At 44.3% G+C, this 18,134-nt stretch overlaps 2 protein-coding genes across 2 annotated transcripts; both read right to left on the minus strand.

Annotated features, from left to right (window-relative positions):
• Nucleotides 1–1,963: 1,963 nt before the first annotated feature.
• Nucleotides 1,964–12,565, minus strand: si:ch211-79k12.1 (immunoglobulin domain-containing protein). Its single transcript, XM_014156890.2, has 7 exons — nt 12,312–12,565; nt 10,439–10,560; nt 9,395–9,599; nt 8,398–8,543; nt 6,941–7,085; nt 5,864–6,017; nt 1,964–2,800 (listed from the first exon to the last, which is right to left on the minus strand). The coding sequence occupies exons 1-7, from the start codon at nt 12,367–12,369 to the stop codon at nt 2,713–2,715; spliced, it is 918 nt and encodes a 305-aa protein (XP_014012365.1). The 5' UTR covers nt 12,370–12,565; the 3' UTR covers nt 1,964–2,712.
• A 1,186-nt stretch (nt 12,566–13,751) lies between these two features.
• Nucleotides 13,752–18,024, minus strand: LOC106578229 (zinc finger protein 79). Its single transcript, XM_014156882.2, has 3 exons — nt 17,588–18,024; nt 17,122–17,299; nt 13,752–16,981 (listed from the first exon to the last, which is right to left on the minus strand). Exons 1-3 carry the CDS (start codon nt 17,663–17,665, stop codon nt 15,534–15,536), a joined length of 1,704 nt encoding a protein of 567 aa, XP_014012357.1. The 5' UTR covers nt 17,666–18,024; the 3' UTR covers nt 13,752–15,533.
• Between the last annotated feature and the right edge of the window lie 110 nt (nt 18,025–18,134).

Here is an 18,134-nt window from a genome sequence, read left to right on the forward strand (position 1 = left end):
TTGCTACATAAAAAGTGGCCTGTCTCAGTCTCAATAATAGGCCCATCTGTATAAATTATTCTGCCCCGTAGTCATGGGTAGCCTGATATGATTGTAGGCTACTGATTTACCCTTCTGTACTTCTCCCGCTCAACCACACTTCCGTTCCTTCTGTCTTTTGATTTCTATTTGTCCCACGCCGAGATATGTTCGCTTTCATCATGTTGTTTTGCCTAGGATAATATCCGCCCCCCGCATTTCGCGTCCCGTTTCATTTTCCCCTGTCACTTTCTCTCGGAGTGTTTGTTCCCCGGTTGGCGGGAGTCAGCGGCGGCTCCCCCACACCAGATGGGGCATTGTTGGATTTTAATGATGGGGGAACACCTGCCTCTCCAGCGAAAACCGAACTTTAATTTCAACCCATACATTCATACATACATGCAATTTAACAGAATAGAGACCATGTGTTCTAAACAATGTCTTTGAGCGGGCCCTAGTTGCTATATTATTCAAGAGTGGCCTGCTCTAGTCATTCCAATGGAGATGTCCACTGAGACAGGCTTCCAAAGACCGGTATGCTGCTGCTGTCTGTCTTGCTGAGACATGTTGCACTCCAGTTCGCAGCATAGTAGCATCAGCTTGTCACCCAACTATAGGCTAATGTAATAACTAATGTGTGGTTATGGGTATACTTATCACTATATTGTGCATGGATATTCTTAGGAAACAGAATCAACAATGATAAATACTTGGTGTAAGGTAATAACAATGATTCCTAACAATGATTCCTATATGATATGTGAGGTAAAAGTGTAGCTGGTCATCTTTTTGTAAGCCTACTCCAACCCTAGTCATTTAGCTACTGACATGAGGTCAGAAGCCAGACCCTATGCCAGTGTCTAAGGGCAGCCCTCAACTTTACCTGGTGACCTTAGAAGGGAAAGCTGATTCTAGGTTAGTGCCTAGGGGCCAGCGCTATCCAAACACAACCATGGAGGCAGAAAGCCCTCATGCGACTGACCTCGCTGTAGTCTAGTAGTCCTTGGGCCAACCTGTTGAACCAGTAACATCCATGAAGGCGTACACTTTTCACCCATAAATGCCTCAAAGGCCAAAATAAAACACTGTTCACTGGCATTTCGAATGAAGAGCACTTCAAATTTCCAAATGGTATTTTGATGAAGCATGACTGTTTTATGGACTTTTGGCTACACAGTTTTGACCAAAGCCTTTACACCTAGCAGCTAGGACACACAAATAGCCTGTAAAAAGCCAGATGGTGGCTGGAGAAGGAGCTGCAGTGAAGACTTGAATAATCAGTTTAATAACATTATCCTCGCTGTGCTCTGTAGCGTGGACGGTACCCTTTAATGGAGTGTCATTGTTAATAACGGGAAGGAGATGCTGGGGTTTAACGGCAGCCTACCTTCAACCACGCACACATAAAACATCAGACAGTCCAGGCTTAATTAAATAAATAGTTATGAGAAGAGCCGTTATAGTGATAAGCGGTGATGCAAATATGTTAAGGTTACAAGGCAACAGAGGAGAAAATGAAAGAATGAAGTTGTGGCCTGGCTGAGAGAGGGAGAGTTATTAATGGTGCTGTAGGATGCAGTGGTGAATGAACGATGTGTAACCACATACATACCCATTGTTTTAAGTGAGGCTATCGATGCCTCAAGGTTGTCTGTCTGTCTTCTGTTATTGACTGGGCATATCATATGCAGGCTCTCTCTTCATGGTTAGATGGTGTGAGTGAGGTGCAGTAAAGGTTAGCTGTAGAGGAAGGCCTTGCAGAATGGATAGGAAGTGGAGGGAACTGAGGTTATAGAGAGGATAGGAGGTCAAGAGGCCATTGGATTTACTGTATGTGTGGCCAAGCTTGTACCAGCATCCAGCTTTCACAGCATTGTCAATACTCCTCCCCCTCTCGATATGTCCTACATTTAAATCAATGATTAAAGACACTGGGGAATTACTATTAGAATTTCTCAAATCAACTTTATATCATGAATATTAAAAGTACAGGAAATACAGCAAATAGATAGCTCCGAGGGTAATGTTTCAAAGTGCTTCAGTTGTCATTGGAATATAGATATACAAAATAATCTACAAGTCTACATCTCGTCTGTGTACTGTGAAGTGCGTCACCACTAGTATGCTACATAAGGTTATACATTTCCTTGAAAAAAAATCCACACCACGTAAAAGCATTGAGGTGAAAAGGCACATTTGTGATACAGCAGTCACATATTTGCAACGTAAGAGGCATTCCTTTTGTGAGCCCAAGGCTGCAAAAGTGCTGGTGGTGAGCAATTTAACTCAAGGTAACCTCCTTGAGAAAAATGTTTGCAGCTGCATCGGGTTCACACAGTATATAAGACTCCTCCCCCTCGCCTTGCCTCAGATAAGAACGTGAATCTCAATTTTGCAGGTTGCGAGATCAATAAAGAGAAAATTGCACACCTTTTGTTCAAGAACAATTCAGCCAACCCCGCTGGAAGCAAACCACCCCAGTAAAACAATCATTTGTCTCCCTCCTCTTACACGCAGCCAGCCTTTGATAATAGCTTCGATTTTACTCTGCATCCTGGCTCACTGCAACTCTGCATCCATAACCCAGGCACCTCTCCTCCCACCTTGACATCTTCCCTCCTTACTATTCCTCACTCCCTTTCACCATCTTTCTCCATTTGTTCCCCTACTTCTCCTCTCCATCTCTTGGCGCGGTCACACCAGTGGTTGTTTGTCTCCACTGGTAGAGGCCAGAGACTCCACACTGGCTGTGTAGATGGGCTTCTTCTGAGAGTGGTCATCACTGGAGGTAGAGAGGGGGGAGGAGAGAAAGAGTGAGTTGCACCATTATTTGTAAATGTACTGCCCAGAGAACCCCAGAGGAGAGAAAGACAAGTAAGAGAGAACAAATAGACTGCCAACCAGTGATCTACAGAATATACTGTAGGTCAAACACACACAGACGTAAAGAGCAACCTAACCTCAATAGCTTTCATATATTATATAAGACAGAATACCTATTACAGAAAGCATGTACTGTACTCATGTTGTAATCACTCTGATAAGAGGTTGATCAACAGAAGTTGTGGGTCACAATGTGTCTGATTACTGTGTATGTATTATGATTTTAACAGTACATACTATATGACCACAGTATCCTTTACATGTTTTGCAAGAGTCTGGTGAAAACACACCCACATGAAAAGAATACTATAGCATTGTAGTGATTTTGCGGACTACAGTCTGCAAAACACTACAGTGAATACTGTAGTACTTAGTGTGGTATACTGTAGTATCTACAGTTAACTCTATCTACAGTATAAATACAGTAGTAAAAGAAAACATGTAGTATATACTACAGTAATTAATGTAGTGTTTTTGTGTATCGTAGTATAATGTGGTATTTACTGTAGTGTTTTTGCAGACATTACTGTAGTGTCCACTATAGTGTTTGTTTTATTATCTTTTACATAGAAGTGGAGGCTTTCACTTAGAAGAAACCTACTAGAGAAATTCTAAGAGCACATTTTCCATAACCTGTAAGTAGGTAGGACTGGGGTCTGAACGTCAGCTCTTTTCTCTAACCTGTAAGTAGGTGGGACTGGGGTCTGAACGTCAGCTCTTTTCTCTAACCTGTAAGTAGGTGGGACTGGGGTCTGAACGTCAGCTCTTTTCTCTAACCTGTAAGTAGGTGGGACTGGGGTCTGAACGTCAGCTCTTTTCTCTAACCTGTAAGTAGGTGGGACTGGGGTCTGAACGTCAGCTCTTTTCTCTAACCTGTAAGTAGGTGGGACTGGGGTCTGAACGTCAGCTCTTTTCTCTAACCTGTAAGTAGGTGGGACTGGGGTCTGAACGTCAGCTCTTTTCTCTAACCTGTAAGTAGGTGGGACTGGGGTCTGAACGTCAGCTCTTTTCTCTAACCTGTAAGTAGGTGGGACTGGGGTCTGAACGTCAGCTCTTTTCTCTAACCTGTAAGTAGGTGGGACTGGGGTCTGAACGTCAGCTCTTTTCTCTAATCTGTAAGTAGGTGGGACTGGGGTCTGAACGTCAGCTCTTTTCTCTAACCTGTAAGTAGGTGGGACTGGGGTCTGAACGTCAGCTCTTTTCTCTAACCTGTAAGTAGGTGGGACTGGGGTCTGAACGTCAGCTCTTTTCTCTAACCTGTAAGTAGGTGGGACTGGGGTCTGAACGTCAGCTCTTTTCTCTAACCTGTAAGTAGGTGGGACTGGGGTCTGAACGTCAGCTCTTTTCTCTAACCTGTAAGTAGATGGGACTGGGGTCTGAACGTCAGCTCTTTTCTCTAACCTGTAAGTAGGTGGGACTGGGGTCTGAACGTCAGCTCTTTTCTCTAACCTGTAAGTAGGTGGGACTGGGGTCTGAACGTCAGCTCTTTTCTCTAACCTGTAAGTAGGTGGGACTGGGGTCTGAACGTCAGCTCTTTTCTCTAACCTGTAAGTAGGTGGGACTGGGGTCTGAACGTCAGCTCTTTTCTCTAACCTGTAAGTAGGTGGGACTGGGGTCTGAACGTCAGCTCTTTTCTCTAACCTGTAAGTAGGTGGGACTGGGGTCTGAACGTCAGCTCTTTTCTCTAACCTGTAAGTAGGTGGGACTGGGGTCTGAACGTCAGCTCTTTTCTCTAACCTGTAAGTAGGTGGGACTGGGGTCTGAACGTCAGCTCTTTTCTCTAACCTGTAAGTAGGTGGGACTGGGGTCTGAACGTCAGCTCTTTTCTCTAACCTGTAAGTAGGTGGGACTGGGGTCTGAACGTCAGCTCTTTTCTCTAACCTGTAAGTAGGTGGGACTGGGGTCTGAACGTCAGCTCTTTTCTCTAACCTGTAAGTAGGTGGGACTGGGGTCTGAACGTCAGCTCTTTTCTCTAACCTGTAAGTAGGTGGGACTGGGGTCTGAACGTCAGCTCTTTTCTCTAATCTGTAAGTAGGTGGGACTGGGGTCTGAACGTCAGCTCTTTTCTCTAACCTGTAAGTAGGTGGGACTGGGGTCTGAACGTCAGCTCTTTTCTCTAACCTGTAAGTAGGTGGGACTGGGGTCTGAACGTCAGCTCTTTTCTCTAACCTGTAAGTAGGTGGGACTGGGGTCTGAACGTCAGCTCTTTTCTCTAACCTGTAAGTAGGTGGGACTGGGGTCTGAACGTCAGCTCTTTTCTCTAACCTGTAAGTAGGTGGGACTGGGGTCTGAACGTCAGCTCTTTTCTCTAACCTGTAAGTAGGTAGGACTGGGGTCTGAACGTCAGCTCTTTTCTCTATCCTATATGGAACACAATATATTGGCCTATACTTGGCATGTAGATGTCTTACTTATAGGTGGAACAAATTGGGATAGGGGAATGGGCAGGGTATATGCAAATTAAATACTGTAGTATTTACTTTCGTTTTAAAAAAGTGTAGTGTTTTTGCAGACATTACTGTAGTATTTACTATAGTATTCTACAACATTCTATTGTAAGTACTACACATGATCTAGGGATACTACAGTGTGTGGTATAGTATTCTACAGTATACCACATAATTCTACAGTAAGTACTGTAGTATTTTATAGGAAACTGTAGTATTTGTTCATGTGGGCAGGGAAGAGATCAGGGAGGAAGTCAGAGACTGGGTCGAGCTGGTCACCATCACTGGGACGAAGCGGCCTACAAGACCACTAACACACACACTGTAAATCCACCTTAGCCTTGGTACCATCGTAAGAGTCAGAGTGAAATATAAGACAATAGATATAATATATTGGCCTGGCTATAACCTGGGATAAATGGAAGAGGGGAAGGAGATAAAAGAAAGGAGGGGGCACCACACACACACACAGAGAGAGGTGAGGAGGGGACTGTGCAACAGAGCTCAGCACTCACATGGGTCCCTTAGTGCTCTTGGCCTGCTTGGCTCTGCGGACCAGGAAGACGGTGATAGACAGGATGAGCACCAGGAGAACCGCCCCCGCCACGGAGGTCATCAACACCAGGTTGGTGGAGTTGTACCAGGCTTGGTTGAGACGGCTGTTGGTGGCTGCAGGCCGGAGAGTCAGACACACTATAGGCTTTAATACCAGTTGATTCACAGACAGTTTATTTTGTTAGCCTAGCTCCATACTGTCCATGTTGTAGTGTATCCAACTCTTCTGGATAAGATGGTTATAATCTGACCCTGCTGGTCATCTATGAACATTCAAATATCTTGAAAAACGATCTGGCCTTAATGGCCACATGTATCTCCACCCGGTACAGCCAGAAGAGCCTGGTTCCTCTCTAGGTTTCTTCCTAGGTTCCTGCTTTTTAGGGAGTTTTTCCTAGCCTCTGTGCTGCTTCATCTGCATAGCTTGCTCTCTACGGTTTTAGGCTGGGTATCTGTAAAGCACTGACAAGTGCTGATGTAAAAAGGGCTGTATTAAGTACATTTGATTGATTAAAAATAGTGTAAAATGAAGTGCAATTGATTGTTCACTTCCACTTCATACTGAAGCAGTGTCTATACTGTCATAATTGACATCCATCCAGTTTGATTGGTGTAACTGACTTGGAGGCTAGATAATTGAAACGATTGTAATCGCAAGGATTATAATTTATTCTATATTGGCGATATGATCGTGTGGAAAAACCTGTGACTGTTAATGCAGCGTAATCATCTCGCAGGTCGCTGATAAAAATGAACAATGATCAGTATGATAAATTGGATTAGCTGTAACGTAGTGAGTCCTCTTCTTCAGTGACATCTTTAGTGTCCTAAGAGACGTTCTCTGCAGTGGCCAGTTCCCTCCATCACATTGCCGTAAGACCCTCGCCGTCATGGGAGCTCCTCCTCCCCATATGTGCCTTGGCCCTAACATCTGTACTCCTCTCCTTCCTGCTTGCTAACCCCTACACTTACTGTCCCTCTTCATAACCCCTGACCCCCGTAGTCCCCCCCTTCCTAACCCCTGACCCCCCACCTACCTGGCAGCACAGTTATGGAGATGGTGCTGCTCCTCTTCAGGCTGGACAGGGTGGGGTGCTTAGCCATGCAGGTGTAGTCTCCACCATCCTCCATCCTCACATTCTTCAGCCTCAGCTTGGAGGAGGGCACGATCCAATCCTCTCCCTGATAGAGGGAAGGATGGTGGGTGAGAGAGGGGAGAGAGAGGGGGGGTGCGAATGGAGGAGAAAGCGAGCGAACGAGTCAAGAAAACGTTTCTCAGTGGAGTTACAGTATGCGTGTCTCTGTGAGAGAAGCAATAAACTCCCAGACAAAGTGTATTTACCTGAACAAATTGAATAAATTCCACATAAACCCCATTCACTGACCTAGATGAGGCAATCAGCAAAGAATAGCACGGCAACACTGTTAACAACACATAATGAGAAAACGGGAGGCACTGTGGACACAGAACTAGCTGCTGCGCTATTATTATGAGGGAGAGTTAGACACAGTAGGGGAGAAATAATAGGAGAAACAGAATAGAAACAAACCAAAAAAAAGACATTACACCTTGCAAATGACTTGGCTCCTGGGATCTCACGTTTCCTGCCAAGAAAGTCAATTTAAATTTAAATGAAGGGCTGAATTAAGAGGATTTCCAGGAAAGGCCAGGTTTGGCCAAAACAGCATTCTGTATGTAAATCCACTAGCTCAGACACATCCAGTCTCTTGCCTGCCTCCTATGGACATTACTGGAGACCGGGACTGTGCAGTCAGTCAGCAGCTGCCCATCAAATGGCTCATACTGTTTGTTTCTCTGCCCCTATAATTCCTCCCATTCCCATCCTTGAATACTTTCTACCCCAAATCCAAATGTAGAAACAGTTATGCAAATAGTTATGAATGTGTGGACAGACCGGCTCAAAAGTTAGATGGAGGACATTCCCAGCGACGGATATTGGAGGGTGGAGGGGTATTCTTTCTAAAGACATTCAAATTCAGAAAAATGTATTAAAATGAGGACTAACTTGATTTTAAAGGTGTGAAATTGTATCAGGTCTGAAATAGTGGTCCACAATGTGCTGAAGTAGTGACACCTTATTTTACCACTAGGGAGCAGCAAATCAATTCACCAAGGACTTTGAGTTTGAGTCGGAGTTTGACATTTAGCATTGAGAGGTCTTAATTCCCCTGGGTATTTGGTTTGTGGCTTTGGTAACAGCAAATTGAATAATTCAACAATGGTTAACTGAACATTGAAAAATCATTAGGATTCTATCAACAGATTGGCTTTCAGGTTGAATGTCCTGTCTAGACCTCATTAAACTATTAATCCTCTGTAAGTGGGCAAGCTGCTCTCCAGAAAGAGGAGGGTCCAAACCAGGGAATACCAATGAATACTGAGCACCTCTTATGGTGCTGAGAGAAAGAGGAGTGGGACAGAGAGTGAGAGATCGAGCGGTAGAAGACCAGATCCTGACAGACCCAAACTCACATATTTCTGCCAGAAGTATTGTGGTGCCTCGGAGGCTGTGGTGGAGCACTCCACCTCCATGTCGTCGCCGAGTTTCACAAGCAGGTTTTCCTTGATGAACTTCCGGCTGGAGGAGGACACATCGTACACAGACAGCTCACGCATGTCTGAACAGGGGACCAGAAACACAGCAGGTTCAGGCAGAAATCAAGAAGAATGCATGCGTGATGGTTTTAAGAGGTTTGAGTGTGTGTGTGCAGCTGTGCACAGTGTACAAGCATGCATAGACATCAGTCAACAGAGCCATATCCCTGAGTATACTGCAGTATCGTGCCTCAAATCCTCTACAAATTGCCCATGAGGAGGGAACAATCAGATAATGGTAATTGCCTTCATCTTCCTAAGTCCTCACAATGGTGCACTGTGGAGTGTGACGGTTCATTTTCTCCCGCTCTACGTCAACGGAACCGTCTCCATGTGCCTTGGGTTCTCTCCTTCTGTCCACACATATAATTCCCCATTATCGATTGCTCCACAGGCAAAGAAGCCTATCAAAAGACATGACGGACGATTTGATCGCCCCTGTAGCGGAAGGGAAAATAGGCCTCATGCTATGACCACCCTTTCATGTGCCTTGTACAGTACAATATGTCTCTTCTTCTGGTTGCTTTGTATTTCTATCTATCCGCTGTGAATTTCCGTTTCTGGAACATTGTTTTTGAAAACAACGAGGAGAATAGATCTACTGTACGGTGGAGTGGATAGCAGGCACTCCTCCTGGAGAGCTACTACTGGGTGTGCAGGGGTTTGTTCTAGCACTACACTTACCCTCCGGATTCAGCTAATCAAGGTTCTGGGGAGCAGCTGATACAAATCAGGTGTATTAAAGCAGGGTTGTACTAAAAGCCTGCATACCCAGCAGCTTTCCAGGAGGTTTGGTCTTTCCTGCGGTGCTGACTTATTTGTCTAACAGCTGTTACAGACGTGCATGTGACTATATAGCCCACCCCATACTCACAGTTGATGGTGATAGCCAGGGGCTGGGAGGAGTTGTCGGGTGCCGTGGCGTTGTCTGCGACACAGCGGTAGAGTCCCTGGTGGAAGTAGCTATGGATGCTGCGGATGGACAGAAGCAGTTGGCTCGCCTCACGCCTCAAGATAACACCGGGGATACATCGGCGGTATATGGGCTCCTCCTCCAGCCGATACCACTTATTCATGTACTGATGGAGAGTAGGAGAGAGAAGAACAGAGAGAGAGAAACAGATTTACCTCATCTGCAAACAGCAGTCATATGCGGGACTGGCACAGTGATATGAGTAGTAGTGAGAATTATTACCTTCTTGGTCTGCGCACATTGGTCATTTTATATACAATAAAAATGTTAAAGCTGAGCCCTGTTGACATAATTAAACATACTGCACTAACTGAAGTCGAGTTCAAGTCACGGTTTGATAAGTGCAGCGCCTCAACGCGCTTTACTTCACATAGTACAGCAACAGAATTGGCAGTCATATAACCCAATTAGAAGTCAGAATCGGCAGTCATATAACCCAATTAGAAGTAAAGTCAGAATCGGCAGTCATATAACCCAATTAGAAGTCAGAATCGGCAGTCATATAACCCAATTAGAAGTAAAGTCAGAATCGGCAGTCATATAACCCAATTAGAAGTCAGAATCGGCAGTCATATAACCCAATTAGAAGTAAAGTCAGAATCGGCAGTCATATAACCCAATTAGAAGTCAGAATCGGCAGTCATATAACCCAATTAGAAGTCAGAATCGGCAGTCATATAACCCAATTAGAAGTAAAGTCAGAATCGGCAGTCATATAACCCAATTAGAAGTAAAGTCAGAATCGGCAGTCATATAACCCAATTAGAAGTAAAGTCAGAATCGGCAGTCATATAACCCAATTAGAAGTAAAGTCAGAATCGGCAGTCATATAACCCAATTAGAAGTCAGAATCGGCAGTCATATAACCCAATTAGAAGTCAGAATCGGCAGTCATATAACCCAATTAGAAGTAAAGTCAGAGGTAGATGTAGCCTGTGTCCTGACCTTGGAAAACTTCTCAAAGTGGACTTGGCTGGTGTTGAGCTCCGAGTCGGAAAGCAGACATTCCAGGGTGACTTCATCGTTCTCCAGAACAGGCTTGTCTGGTCCCTTTATGACCAGAGTCGCTAGACAGGACAGAGGAAGACAACAGGGACCAAATCAACACCATCATCGTACACTTTATTTGTCGATGCTAGTTTATTGTTTAGCTAATCTCATCCCATGGCTGGTAGTAGATAAGATTACTGTTTAGCCCACCGACTGCTATAGTCATTCCAGTGGGGTTTTTGTTGAGAAGTATTTTGATACACTTCAGTGGATGGGCTGGTGCACCTAACAATCAGGCCACATATAGGGCATTAGACTGGGCTGTTGCAGCAGCTTACTGTTTGAGTGACAAATACATTGTTTTATTTTTATTCAAGCTCTTCCTTTTCCTTCTCTTTGTCTGACTCAGACCGGACTGGCATTTAGCCAAATACAGTCATATGAACAACAGGTTTGTCAACTTGACTAGGAGATGCTGGTAATAAAAGGTTAGTAGGAGGTCCCCTGCTGGACAAAGCGTTTTAGTGCAAAAACACAGACCAACCACGCACTTGCATTACTTGTCAGAGGAGCTGAACAACACGTTGAAAGCACACCATTTCACGGGGATGACTGTGGCATTATCGATCCACACCATGGTTAATGTTGAAGAAAAGCAATTGGAAACATGTTTTTAGATAGTGACAAAAAAAAAAAACAGTGACTTAAATTGCTTTTCTCCACAAGCGTTGAGTCTCCATATATATTTGTATCGTCTCTGTTTGTGCCTGTGTAATCGTTTCAATTATTAATTGAGAGCGGAACTCCCCTGAAAAGCCAATTTATCTGAATACGAAATTGAAAGTGTGACAAATCAAATGAATCTCTGCACCTCTATCCAACTCCAAGGGATTTGATTTACCTTGGAGACTCTCTGATAAAAAAAAAAAAAATATATATATATATATATATATATATATATATATATACACACACACACACATCTGCGTGGCCTGATTTTACGCAGCACTTGAGATCGTTTCAGCGCGACCAAATAAACACTTGCAAAACCGAAAACAAAATAATCTCTTTCCCATAATATACCAACCATGATAATACACCATGTGCAGGCAATGAGATAATGAGTGCAAGTTAAATCTGAGTATAAGCCCTTATGTGATGCCAACACAGCTGTCCTACAATATCTTTTCAAGCAGTGGTGGAAAAAGTACCCAATTGTCATACTTGCGTAAAAGTAAAGACACCTTCATAAAAAAAATGACTCAAGTAAAAGTGAAAGTCACCCAGTAAAATACTACTTAAGTAAAAGTCTAAAAGTATTTGGTTTTAAATCTACTTCAGTATCAAAAGTAAATGGAATTGCTAAAATATACTTAAGTATCAAAAGTCAAAGTAAAACACTCCAACATCATAAAATATGCATTTGTGTGTAGTAAGTCCGCCAGAGTTCTCTTGATAAGTGAGTGAATTGGACAGTTTCTGTCCTGTTAAGCATTCAACATTTAAAGTAGTTTTGGGTGTCAGCGAAAATGTATGGAGTAAAAAGTACATCATTTTATTTAGGAATGTAGTGGAGTAAAAATTGTCCGAAATATAAATAGTGAAGTAAAGTACAGATACTCCAAAAACGACTTAAGTAGTCCTTTAAAGTATTTTTACTTAAGTACTTTACACCACTGTTGTCAAGTAAACAAATTTGAAGAACAATGCTGAACAGAGTTCACATTTGCAGTTGAATCAAAACAAATAAGACTACATAAAATGTAAGTGTAAAGAGAGTAGAATAAAATGAAATTCACTCAGTTAAAGTAAATAAAATGATATTTACCAATACTGCTGTGAGCATGTGCAATTACTAAAATCGCAAAGAGTATAAAACCTCTCATGTTTGTTATTGGATTCTGGGTATTGATGAATATTCCCACTCAGTGTCTGTATCCAAATACTGCAAATCCGCCTGACTGTCGAAAGAAACGTCTGGAACTGTACTTATTGATACTGGGGGAGGCGTGGCTTGCTTCCAGTGTTGTCTTTCCTTCAAAGTTTGGAAACAAGCTTTATATATATACACACACACACCCCCCTTTACTTACACGTGCCGAAGGTGTTTATTTCTGTTTGGTTTTAAATTACTGTTCTCCACTGTTGTATATATTAAGTAAAAACAAGACGTGTGTATATTGATAACAATTGGAGTATACGCTCCAATCACTCGTTAATGCGTCACTTGTCTCCGTGCGCTCAGGATGTAGGTGTACAGTTTCACGCAGGTCAGTGCTATACGAGTTCATTGGAAAGTCCCTACCCTAACCACAACAATAGCACTTACCTAACATTTTAAAATTCTACTTTAATGGGGTAGGGATGTCCCAAAGATCCCGGATAGCACTGATCGTGTCATTCATGGCTCTGCAACCCTGTTGCTGTAGAGCTACTCTCCTGTAGTGTTTCGCTCAGGACCGTAGCTCACCAGGACCATGGTTGGAGAGACGTACTGCTATCACAAAGCGCTCTTTTGTCACACACGAGAGCTTTCGCCATCTAGAAGTCAATTACCTGTCCTTAACCAAACCTGTCCATACTTCAGGGGAGCCCGAAAATGGTTCCGTGTACACTTAATTACATATGACAAGTGGAAGGACGCTCTTTAATCATGGGGGTGCCGTTTTGTTACCCATGTGGACTGTTCTGCGTCGCCTGATTTTACGCAGCACTTGAGATCGTTTCAGCGCGACCAAATAAACACTTGCAAAACCGAGAACAAAATCATCTCTTTCCAATAGTTACTGCGAAATGCTGATGTAGAGTTTCGGGGACGAGTTAACACACTTGAAACATAGCCTTTTCATGGACACATTTTGATTAGTCAAACTCCAAGAACGCCCGTCTCATATGCATGTCCTTTTTTCTCTTTCTGGCAAACCAATTCTTCCATTTCTGTCGTGTCATCACTAGTGGCTTGTCATGCTATATGTTTGATACAATTATCTGGGAGATCTTATACAAGCCTTGCCTGTTGTTGGGAATCCCAGCTGACCGTGGTTTTAGTATCAGTTTATACCAGTTTATACCAGTTTATAACAGTTAGTAAACATCTGAGACACTCAGAAGCACATCTTGGGTCAAAGAGGCTGGAGTGAAATCATCATTACATAAGGCCCTATAGATGTTGTTTTTGAAAAACCCTGAATGACTGAGGCAATCATTTAGTGAAAACAGGTCTATGTGGAAAAACAGATGGATATATAAAATGTATTTTGACAGGGAGTCATGCTGACACCATGGTCTCTTTTACAGATGAGCCCTGTATACATACACACTATATACATCAATATACACAAATATTCACATCAATACACAATCATAGAAAATAGAAAATCAACACAATCTCCAGTAAAAAGGTACTCAATCAGCCTTTTGAACTGCCCTAGAGGCTACAGAATACCAAAGAAGGGAAGTTGGCCAAACAGAAGTTTCAATAGTTTCAGTGTCTGAACAGAAAGACCCTGGGCAACAGTAGCATTTCAAAATGGTGGAAGGAAACACAGATGTGTAGATCAGTGGTTCCCAACCTTTTTCAGTAACTGGTCCACCAACTGAATTGTTCTCTGCCCAGACTACCCCTGAAGCACAGGAGGTTGGTGGCACCTTCATTTGGGGGGATACGCTCATGATAATGGCTGGAGCGGAATGGTATCAAATACATCAAACAAATTATTTTCATGTGTTTGACGCCATTCCATTTACTCCGTCCCGGCCATTATTATGAGCCGTCCTCCCCTCAACAGCCTCCACTGCTGAAGTGCCCCCTCATGTGCATGTTACCAGTAGGCCTATGGTCACGAGTCTTCTCAAGTACCCCCAGGGGTCCTAGTACCACTGATTGGGAACCACTGATCTAGAGAAGGGGAGTCAAACTCATTCCATGGAGGGCCTAGTGTCTGCAGGTTTTAGGTTTTTCCTTTCAATTAAGCCTGAGATAACCATGTGTGGGGAGTTCCTTACTAATTAGTGACCTTAATTCATAAATCAAGGACAAGGGAGCAGCTAAAACCCACAGACACTCGGACCTTCGTGGAATGAGTTTGACACCTGTAGCCTAGACAGACTAGCTTCAGTGCCTGTGTTTCTGCTGCTATGCTTCTAAATGTCCACTAGGTGGAGATCTGAAGCAATAGAAAACAGGTCAACAAACCATGTGTCTCCCGTGAAATGATCCTGATAAAAAAAATCTTCCAACAGTGAAGATATTGATCCTCAATAAAATCACTAAACCACTTTAACATATCAGTGGTCATGAAGTTTAGTACAGTGTGGTTTATGCAAATATATGTCTTTTTTATGTACATGAATGATCTAATCTGAGATCAAAGGCACAATGAGCTAAATAGATAGATAAACTGATATACACAAGTTTATACCGGCCTACAATATCAGATTCTATTACAAAATATAAATTACATAATGATGCTAAATACAACATATCTTCACCTCTTCACTTACTTTTTATTTAACTAGGCAAGTCAGTTAAGAACAAATTCTTATTTACAATGACGGCCAAACCCTCCCCTAACCCGGACGACGCTGGGCCAATTGTGTGCCGCCCTATGGGACAATGTCTTACAGTGTCATACATTTGAGATTATGTTATCTGTGGATTTTGCCAAACCAGTAAAATAAATACAAAAATAATGAAAAGCTCTCAAATAATCATCTTTAGTAGCCTAATCATGGTACTTGGCTTTTAGACAAACAGAAAATTGGACTCCCAAAATTTGAAAATTTGTGCATCTTTTAAAGTGGAAATTCAATCTCAAATAAGTAATATATCCCATTGACAGAGACAGTTTATTTTTCACTGTGGAATTAACTTTATCTTCTCACCTCCCTTCACCCCCATGCCTTTACATATTTATTTTCCTTGATGAGTCTCAAGCTTTCTGCCTCTTCTCACCTCTCCATTTTTCCCCCACCTCTCCCTTAGCCTTTGATCCAACAATGTACTGCATCAAGCTTCCATCTCTCCCTCTTCCCCCTCTCTCTCTCTCTCTCACCCCTCCCCCCCAGTGTCCCCCAGGCCCTCCTCCTCTACCCCTTCTGTAGAGTAGTGCACCACAGTTTGGTGTCGGTTTCTGGAGGGAGCGTCCCCAAAAAGCAGCCCACAGTCCTCACAGGTGTATAGCTGAGCCCTCCCTTCTCTGCTACTGCCTGGTTCTGCTCTCCTGGAGGGGATCTTCACACTGCTAGACTGGAACTGGGGCTCTTTGTCTGAGGTTACAGTCGGACCTGACCCTGGAGGAGCAAGGAGAGACCCAGGGGGAAGGATTTTGGTCGTGGCAGGAGTAATGCTGGAGCTCACGTCAGTATGGGGGTTGTTGCGTATCCTGTTTGGATTGGCACTGGGGCGTCCCACAGCAGCTGAGCTGCCTAGACTCTGTCTCCCCCTATGGGACCCACCGGCTCCTCCACCCCCGCCCATATCCGACACCATCCCATGGACAGTGCGCTGGTGGAAGCGGATGCCGGAGCGGTTGGAGAAGCCCTTCCCACAGAGGCTGCACACAAACGGCCGTTCCCCGGTGTGGATCCTTGTGTGGATCTTCAGTGCCCCTGACTGGGTGAAGCACTTCTCACACTGGGTGCAGCGGTAGGGCTTCTCACCTGTGTGGGTCCTTTGGTGGGCCCGGACCCCGGCCAAGTGGGGGAAGCCCCTCCCACAGTAGGTGCAGGCATAGGGTCTCTCCCCGGTGTGGATGCGCCGGTGGATCTTCAATGCTCCCGACTGGCTGAAGCTCTTTCCGCAGTCAGGGCATGAGTAGGGCCGGGCGCCGGTGTGTACGTTGAGGTGGATGCGGAGGTTGGAGTGGGAGTTGAAGGCGCGCCCGCACTCGGTGCACAGGAAGCCGCCGGCCTTGTGAGCGTGCTGGGTGCGCTGGTGCTGTAGCAGCTGAGAGGGTCGGGGGAAGGAGGCTGTACAGTGCATGCATGGGTGTAGGGTGGGGGACACTGTGGTCACCCCTCCAACATGGTTCTGGGGGGGTGTGTGGCCCTGCTGGTCGCGGAAGAGCTGGTCGCAGGAGGGGAAGGAATGCTGGCAGGACAGGCAGGGGAAGGTGCCAGGGGCCAGGCCAGGGTGGGAGTGGTGGTGGGGCAGGCAGCTGGTAAGGGGGCAGTGGTGGTGGTAGTGGGTGAGCGTCTGGGAGAAGGGAAAGTCTGCTGCCCCCTGTTGGTGGTGCAGTAGCTGGGTGCAGGTCTGGAAGCCCCGGCGGCAGCAGAAACAAGGGAAGGTGGGGATTTGGGGCAGGGGGCTTGGTGAAGAAGTACCCTGGTTAGTGAGAGTGGTAGGGGCTGGGCTGGGGCTCTGGGTGCTGGTCTCCTTGTCCTGACTCTGGGGCTGACTGAGCTCAGGGCTGTAGGTGCTGCTGGGCTTTATGGTCTGGAAGGAGGAAGATGAGGAAGAGTAGGGGCAGCCAGGGCAAGTGCAGGTATGGTGCTGAGCTGTGTACAAGTTGGAGAAAAGACAAAAGCAAGAAAATACATTTATTATAAAGCCAGACAAGCCATTACCTACGAAAACAAAAGCTGTTTCCTTAGTATTCCCTGTCCTTTCCTATTACTCCACAATGTTCTCCACTCACCTTGTCCACTGATGTCTCCGTCTCTGGCCTCTCTAATGCTCTCTCCCTGGGCCTGGACCTGTCTGGGCTGGGCTGGGCCTGGGGCTGCTGGTGGGGCGTCTTTTAGTCCCAGAGCCCCCCCAGAGACCATCAGGTCTCCAATGAACTGGTGCATCTCCAACCAGGAGCATGGGTCATGCTGGGTGGGGGAAATGAAGAGGGAGGATAGGTGTCAATTGGAAATAGCAATGTGATTGCTTATACTACAAAATCATATTTAATTTGTGATTTACATACAGATTAGCAATAGTTTTAACATTAGTTTAACAAATATTTAAACTGTATTATATATATATTTTTTACAATAATTACAATTTTAATCCAAGCTGCTTTTTGGTTCCTTTTTTATTGTGGATACAAATAGGCTACACAATAATATTCTCACTTCTTCAAAATATGCATTTCATTGACAGGCCTATATACTTACGTTCACAGCTAACTTGTCTTTGTCCATGTAGAATAATGGTGTAGTTATACGAAGTTTTTGCCGTCTGTTCCGTTTCATCAGCCTACATTGCTCGAAGCAAGAGAAAGGAATTTGCGGTACGTAACCGAACCGTTTTCCGATCGAGAACGAAGGGGATATCTATTGCAAACTGTTGTGTTCTTACGCCAGCCACATTTACGCCAGCCTACTACTGTTATCATGTTCGCCGGATTTGACAGACAAATTATTTCCGGGCCTTCTTACCATGTGACAATATTTGTAGTCTTTTCTTCAACCGAGCTCTTTGCTGTGCGCATTTGCACAATCCAACTGTCTCGAGGATGTAGACCTATATAATTACAGACCTACCTGCTTCAAGTGCATCATTTATTAACGTTTCAAAATGCAACACTGGAATTATGGATTACAACACTTTGGTTAAATGTTAGATTCTGTTATACTAAGATTTCTATCAGTGTGTTTAAAATGAGATAAACACTGACCATAGTGCCTTCCTGCTTCCTCTAAGAGTTCTGTTTTGGCCAAT

This window comes from Salmo salar, chromosome ssa02 (genome assembly GCF_905237065.1).
Source record: "Salmo salar chromosome ssa02, Ssal_v3.1, whole genome shotgun sequence".
In the NCBI taxonomy this organism is placed as follows: Eukaryota; Metazoa; Chordata; class Actinopteri; order Salmoniformes; family Salmonidae; genus Salmo; species Salmo salar.